The 7,917-nt window shown below is 49.3% G+C and overlaps 2 protein-coding genes across 2 annotated transcripts in view; one reads left to right on the top strand and one right to left on the bottom strand.

Annotated features, from left to right (window-relative positions):
* The window catches only part of INTS7 (integrator complex subunit 7), a 26,580-nt gene extending 25,055 nt beyond the window's left edge, over window positions 1-1,525 (top strand). Inside the window, exon 22 of the mRNA XM_061551475.1 lies at window positions 1,361-1,525. The gene's annotated coding sequence lies outside the window, so the exon portion shown is untranslated. The remainder of the gene's footprint in view (window positions 1-1,360) is intronic.
* Window positions 121-6,700, bottom strand: LOC133342363 (transmembrane protein 121-like). Its single transcript, XM_061551476.1, has 2 exons — window positions 6,579-6,700; window positions 121-2,635 (listed from the first exon to the last, which is right to left on the bottom strand). Exon 2 carries the CDS (start codon window positions 2,601-2,603, stop codon window positions 1,389-1,391), a length of 1,215 nt encoding a protein of 404 aa, XP_061407460.1. The 5' UTR covers window positions 2,604-2,635; window positions 6,579-6,700; the 3' UTR covers window positions 121-1,388.
* Between the last annotated feature and the right edge of the window lie 1,217 nt (window positions 6,701-7,917).

Below are 7,917 nucleotides of genomic sequence, written 5' to 3' on the forward strand. Positions count from 1 at the left end.
GATGTGTCGGTTTTTTTGGCAACAGATTTTTAGTATTTGTGCAGGGAAGCCACCAGCATTACTGATTCCCAGTTCGGTTAATTAGTAAAAAAACAAGCTTATTATCTATTTACATGGTAACGTTTTTAACATTCATAAATTATTTTGTAGAGCAATACATTAATTGGTACATAAATCATGTACAGTTTCAAGTCGATACATGAAAAATTATCACGAGACAAGTCATTTAAAGCAATAACGAGGGTGGTTGCAACACTCTCATTTCATAGTTTAAGCATTAAAACATTTATTTGGGCATAGTTTTACCTCCAATCTCTTAAAGTCGGGACTTCATTATTCCTGAAAACCCATAGATGCTTAAACGCAAACACCCTTAAAGCTCCAGGAGTGCATGTCTAGAACGGATTCTGAGCAGATAGGGTTCCAGCGAAATTCAGTGAGGGTGATGAATACATTGGATGACACCGGACACTGGGTGCAATTATCATAGCACTCGACCCCTTTTTTTCCAAATTGAGGTAAGGCTCAGGGCTGCAGCTCATTCAACCGTAACAGCACTTAAACGCTAAGGTTTGTCTTGCTCAAGGCTGGTAATGTGTATTTGAACGTTTGTGGCTAGAATTATGTCTCCCATGCACACAGTCAACCCCCCCTCCCCAACAAAAGATAATGTAAGTGACTTGCCCTTTTCCAGAACAAATACACATCCCGCATTTAGCTTTTAACAGACGACCAGGATAAGTGCTGTTAGCAAGCACCTCTGAAGGCCGGCACGGCACACGAGGGGGTGGGTGGCCATCGCCACGCCCGACTGACTTTATCTCGTGGCGATGTTTACACAATGCATCAGGTACTCGTTTGAGGCTGAGTCGACCTAGGGGAGGCCCAGGACCGATTCAGGTAATTGTCACTGATGTTGGCTGTGAGCGGGACTCAAACTCTTGTAGATTCTTCAACACCGCTGCACAGATGGTGTTCCGCAGGGTTCCGTTTTACCATCCTGTGGGAGCAGTCATTGTTACAGCGGTGCCTGGTGCCACGCACACACAGTCTGCTATCGCAACAGAGCGAGCACTGAGCGAAATTTATAAAACATCAATGAAACATTATGTTACTATCTTCAACTAACTTCTGCACTGGAAAATCCCTTAATGTGTTTCTGCATTGCTATATTTAAAAGAAATTATAATCACTCTTGACACTGCGTGCAAATCTGTTCTTCAGGCTGCCTGGCAGTTTTCACTAATTTCCCCTTATTACCAAATGTACGTGCAAATGCTGCGCTAAATTCCACGAACAAATGTTTTTTCCGCAAATGAATCCGGTGTGTTGATCGTCATCGTCGTCGTGATGCGTGCAGCATCCCTCTGAATCCGGGCGGTACAATATCACCTGACGTCGCTTTCGATTGGCGACACGCTCCGGTCTCCGGGGAGACTCTGCAGCGACACGAACGCGTCTGCGTGGCGCGAGCTCCGCCGCCGCTGCTGCTGCTGCTGCTTCTGGTGGCGCTGAAACGAACGCGGCGCCGAGTCCGTCTGAAACTCCAGGCCCATCTCCATCCCCAGGGTGGATGGCAGCGGCGATTGAGGGCACGGGTGGATGGGCCCGGAGCTGGAGGCGACGTCCACGGTGGAGGACGAAGCTCGCGAGGCCGCCGTCCCGCGGGGTCCCGCGTCCCCGTCCGCGGTCCCGGCCTCTCGCCGGGACCTTCCGCACCCCTGCCGCCCCCGCCGCCTCCGCCGCCAGTGGCTCGCGTAGGTGGCGACCTTCATCCCGACCGCGACGACGTTCTTGCCGAGAAAGACGGCGGAGACGCGTGGGTCGCGGTACAGCAGCACCTGCAGCAGGCGCACCAGCACAGTGGCGCCATTGACGGCCACGAGGCTGAACACGGGGTAGAGCAGCAGGCGGTGGGGCACCAGGCTCTCGCCCTGCACGCTGATCTCGCTGAGCGAGACGCACGGCAGCACGAGCATCACCGTGTAGCAGTAGAAGAAAGTGAGTCCCTCCACCCAGGGTGGAGGAGGAGTCGTCCTCTGCTGTTGCTGCTGCTGCAGTTGTATCTGCAGGGCGGCCGCCGGCTCCCACAGGCTCGCCTGCACATCCAGCACATCGAGCAAGTCCACCACGACCCAGAAGATGCGGCTGCGGAGGTCCTCCTTCTTCCAGAACGCCCGCACGTACCCCATGTGGTCGATGGCGACTAGCGCGACGTACAGCGCGGGGACGCACACGGACAGCAGCAGCGTGAGCAGCTTGCGCGCCGTGCCGTCGGTGGCCGGCGACGAGGAGACGGTGCGATCCGAGCGGTAGTTCTGGAACACGAAGTAGAGCTTGATCTCGAGCACGAACACGTAGAGGAACCAGAGCGCCATGGCGTAGGCGCGCTTGGCGGTGCGCACTTCGGCGCCCACCCACACGGCGAGGTAACGCAGCAGAACGAGGACGCACACGTCGCCCACCAGCAGCATGATGCACACGCCGACACGGCGGGGGCCAGTGTTCTGCTGCACCAGGTAGGCGTCCACCAGCACCATGCTGCCCACCACCAGCGCCGTGAAGACGCACACGTGGCCGCGGTCGGGCGACGGCAGCACCATGGCGGGGACGGGAAGGGGGGATGGGGCCCGCGCTGTAAAGCGGAAAGCGGACGACGAGTGAGAAGGGACTTGGAGGGTCGCAAGTTTGTGGCCCAGTGGCTCGCGGAGGGCAGAGCTGGCACCGGCTGAGATTGTGAGTTCGAACGGAGGCGGGCGCCTCTGATTAAATCGGGCTCTCGTGCAGCGAGTCAATGTGGTGCTGGCCCAGTCACCGGCGACTGTACTGTCTTTTGGTCTCATGCTGACCACCCGTAAGAGTGTGGTCTATGTACGTAACAGCGCATTGATTCGTCGATTAAAATCGGTCCTGGCTATGGTAGAAATCGAATCATGCCTGTAAGAATCGATCATTTCCAATTCGTATTTGTTGTATGTAATTAGTTCAAGTGAAATCCTCAGTCGCTAGACATTACACATGCACCACAATGACAAAAAATGTTTTTTCTTAAATCGAAACGCGCCACTGCCGAATATTGACAATTCATCAAATTGGTCTGGGAGCAAATCATCACATGCCAATGTTTATTTTTCGCCTGGAGTTTACAAAATCGTGATGTGTACAGGATGGAGGACCATAGGGGGCAGGCACGCGGTGACTCTTGTTCTGAGAGATTGATACGTCAATGAGTTATCCATGTCTGTACAGCAACTAGGCTGATCCACGTGATAAAGAGTTTGAGCGTTCTCCCCTTGTGTTTGTTTTGGTGATGAATTTCACATTTTTTTATTTTCACGACCAATTGTTTATTTTTTCAGGGTAGATTATACGATCACTTAAATTGGCTTTAAAAGCCAGTTTGAAAAATAAGATTAATAAAACATTTACCGCCAGAACAGAGGCGTCGTTTGTGCGCGACGAATGAATTGTCACGATCAGGGGTGGGGAAGGTCACGATTCTTTTCAACGAAACTCTTTGATTTCAGCTTCACCGTATCATTTATGCCGTTTCTCAATTCTGCGGCACTAAGTTAGCCTGAAAGTGACGTTAGCAAATCACTTGCATGTAATTTGTACGAACGGTAATTAATCGATTCTCGCACAGCGCTGTCTGACTATTTTTGTTCGCGTTGGCATCGATTTAAATCGACGAATCGATGCCCCCTTCAACATGCCCACGATAGGTTTTTCATATCCAATTTGAGAAGCAGCAGCAGGAGGACCGTTGGCCCTGTGTATTGAACGCCACCGGATATTGAAGAGTCCCAAGTGGCCTAAAAGCAGTTGTTTAAGCGAGCGTGGATTTACGCGTGCAATTCACACTCCATGCCTTGGCTCGCGTGCATGTGCACACTCAGGAGGCAGACGAACCTGGTGCATTTGCTAATCGAACATCGCCTTGACCATCGACGCAACGGTGTGGAGTTGGCACGCGACGTGGCTATCGTAGTGTGGCCGGGGCGGTATTGGCACGTCGTTTTAGTCCGTAGATATCAGGTTTTTGGGCATCGCCAACGAGAAAGTCCAGACAGGAGTGAGATAATGGGTCCCTGAAATGTGAGTTTTGGAGAGAAAAAAATCATTATTTTACAACAACAAAAATGAACTGGCCAATGTCGAAGAATATGTAGGGACTAATTTTTCTAAAGGTTTAATTCTACGTATAAACCAGTTGTGCGATAATTCATATTTTAAAAATAACTTTTAAGTATCTTTTTAAATATAAATTAACTCTGGAGAGTTGTGTTTTTTTAATCTAAGGTACTGTAGGTAACATTGCTCACGATACATAGCAATGTTCCCAAAGAGGGAACAGATCATGCGGTCACGGGTACCATTGTCCAACCCCAGCCTTGACCCACCGCCCACATCACCGCTGCTGATTCAGGACTCCCGTGATAGATTTATAGCTGTTTACCCCTGCTTGCTAAATAATCTCCGGCGCCCGTTGTACATACATACATACATGCAAATAAATGAACACCGCTCTTCCTCCGCGTACCTCCTAGAATCTATCATGCTTGCCACTGACCAGATAGTGATAGCGAACGTCGTTGCGTCCCCGACCCTTCGTCGGTCCTGTATTCGCACATACGATTAGCACGGTTGGCTACGTACGGTTCAAAAGAAGTTAGACGTACATGCACATCCATTGCAAGCACACGGCTTGCGTGTCCGTGTGATGTCACACGGCCCGCAATTTTGTGTTTTTGAAGGATCGTTACGGCTGCCGCGTTTGGAGTTTGTTTCGCGGCGTCCCGCCTGCAATGCCGTTGTGTGCGCCACGGTGTGGAAGGTACAGCCGGGGACAGACTCAGCGGGAGCACAAGCAGGTCACACGCGCATGTCGTACCCCGCGTCCGAATGAATGAAACCCGTGAAAGATATAAAATGCCATATTTTAGTTATATACTTGGGGATTTTTACGTTTTCTTCGCCCCTTAATCGATGTGTGGAAATAAAAATGTTTACATTTTAAACACCCGATATATTTGCTGTGTTTTTAGTGGGGTTTGGTCCACTCGCGTCGGAAACATTGCAGCCGGCTGTGTCGCAGCCACCAAATCATCTTCTCCCACTCTCCTTCCCAGCCCGCTCGCAAGTGTAAAATAAATAAATAAAGCTGCCTCACCCTCGGAACATGTTTTTTAATTAAAGCGCAAATCCCTTCCTTGCTTGGGATACAAATGACCACGGCGGTTTCGCCTGCTGTTGCCATGCAGGGAATAATAGAACAAGAAAAGAGTGGAGTGCTTTAATTTAAATCACATGTCCTGGTCAGCTGAACCGACAGAGCGATGCGCTGTTACGAGACTCGAATGCACACACAGACAGACACTCGTCACGCTGCAGTCAAACAGAGGCTTGTGGAATGTTCAAAAATAACTTTGGGCACTTCCCCCACTCTTGAAGCCGCGTGCTTTTATGTGCAGTGAAAGGCCACGTAGGAAAACTGGATTTCAAAATGTGATCGCTCCTTTTAAATGTGACAACTGCCAAGATGTATTAAGATTCTCATTTCCTGTGGGGTTTTTTTTCTATTTAGGAGTGAAACTTGTTTTGTACTGCAAGCTAGTATTGGATTATTATTCATGAGGTTCAATTTGCAGTCTTCATTGTAAATTAACATCAATGCGGGGGAAAATATGGTGATAGTCTGTTTTCTATCATGCACTTTTGTATTTTTTTTTCAGCAGAATCAGGAACATTGATTCGGAGAAGTATTAAAATTCAGCACATATTGGTAATTCCGCTTTAAAATTCCCTTTGTTTCAAACGCGAGGGTACCAGGTGCTCCAAAGTGGATTGGGCAACAGAGGGAATTGAAAGGATGACTTCTCAAGAGGCGTTTGCGTGGGGAATGCATAACCGCATGCGACTGCGCTCCATTCGGATGCCGCGGCAAAGGGCCGAGGTGCTTTTGAATGGGAATTTGCATCGGAATTCTTGGGGGGGGGGGGGGGGCGTTGTGTGGTGTGCGGTGATGTGCGGCAGTTAGATTAACGTGGGTTGCCGGGCAGCTTAAGTGCCCTGGCGTTGTGACTTTTGGGTCCACCGTTGACAGATGGGACACGCGGTGCAGAAACCTTTTGCTAGCTTCTCACAAACTTTTGTCTTCGGTGTGGCCAATTTGTCGTGGGCTTTTGTTGTTGTCCCCTCCCCCGCCCCCATTCTTTCCTGGATGCATCGATGGCGCATGCATAATGCACGGCACATCTGTTGAACCGGGGAAAATTGAATGCCTCTGGAAGTAATTTGTTTGCGCGTTCGCTTGGCCACGGCCAGTGTGTACTCGTGGTAGATGCAATGTAAATACGCATCCACTGCGTACACCGGGCAAGCGCAGAGCCGAATGCCATTGTACGAAGGCCCTCATTTCTCATCGCGTTAAGTCATCAATGGGTGACGGCTCAGAATTAAAAACGAATCCGCGGGTTCTTGGCTTCTTTTACACCGCCGGTACCGATTAAAGCGGCGCCGGCGGTTTAATGATCTGGACCGAGCGAGCAAAATGAATGTCGGGTGTACGAGCTTACCTGCGAGCAGAGCTTGCAGCAGCAGCAGCTGCAGAAGCTGTCCAGAGCCTCCCTCTTGGCGATCCGACCGCCCAGCGTGGAACGGCACCTCGAGGCGTGCCGCTAACTCGCCGTCCGTCTCCCGAGCCACTCCGCCTTGCTCCGCGGTGTCTGCATTTGCTTCCACTTAAAGCAGAGTGCAGAACCGCCTGCTGCAACCCTGCCCCCCCCCCCCACCAACCTCTCCCTCCCCACCTCCCGTCCACGAATCTCCGCTACTAACTCCTCCCCGTACGATCAGCGCCTCCCAGCTGTGTGGCCACCACTTCCCACGGGATAATTCATTTCACTGCCACATTTGCAACGACTCGCGAGCGGGGCAGCCTTTCTTTGCAGCGGCTTGCGCGGTGCCCTCTGTGGCGGCAGCAGGACGCGCTTTCGCTCGGATGCCTTCACTCCCATCGCGAGCGCTTGGCCCTGGTCTATTTCAGACACGTTGTCAAAAATATAAACAATTGAGGATATTTACACTATGAGACCGACCTCCTTTACCAGTGGCAAAATATAGTAGTAGGTTTTTACCCTTTAAACTGGTACAAAACTGACACCTTTATACAAGGCATCATGTTTGCAAACAGTTTAAAGGGTAAAAACCTACTACTAAATTTAGGATATATTCTTGGTTCTTTTGGTAAAGACAAGTGAAAAAAAAAATTGGGAAATAATAAAATAATTATGTTCTCTCCGCCTGATGAAGACTGCCTGTATTGCGATCGAACCGTCATGGGTTTTTTGCTTTTATAATTTTCAAAAATATATATATTTACGTGAAATTTACCGAGAGAACCAAGAATATGAATTCCTGCAGTCACGAAAGTTTTAAATCAAAATTGAGGATATTTCTATTTGTCTGTCTATAGGTGGTTGTCTTTTATGTAAATACAAATATTCTGGCCTTGAGTGCAGTTGTGCTTTGGAGCCACACTTTATTTTGTCGTGTGGAAGGCCAGCCTGTAAATGGTCTTCTTTGTGTTTGTGCTTTTGTAGCGCTTGCAGCGCTTGCAATGATTTGCACGTTGGCTTCTAAATAAGCACAACACACCCACACACAAATCCAGCAGTCATTAAGTTGAGAACTAAAATAACAACGATAATTATAATAACTCTGCGGCTTAGTTATTTGTCTTGCGAAAAACCCTGAACACGGAATGTAATTTCAATCCGTCAAAGTCTGTGAAGGTAAAAGACAATATTGTGCACAAATGTAATGAGTGAGAAACAAATGGTAATTCCTCCTGAGCTGTGAAGTAATGGAGCTTATCTGGATTTGCTCGCGTCCTGTTTAATCAGATTAGGAAAA

Source organism: Lethenteron reissneri, chromosome 14 (genome assembly GCF_015708825.2).
Source record: "Lethenteron reissneri isolate LAM-NWPU_2019-01 chromosome 14, ASM1570882v1, whole genome shotgun sequence".
Taxonomy (NCBI): Eukaryota; Metazoa; Chordata; class Hyperoartia; order Petromyzontiformes; family Petromyzontidae; genus Lethenteron; species Lethenteron reissneri.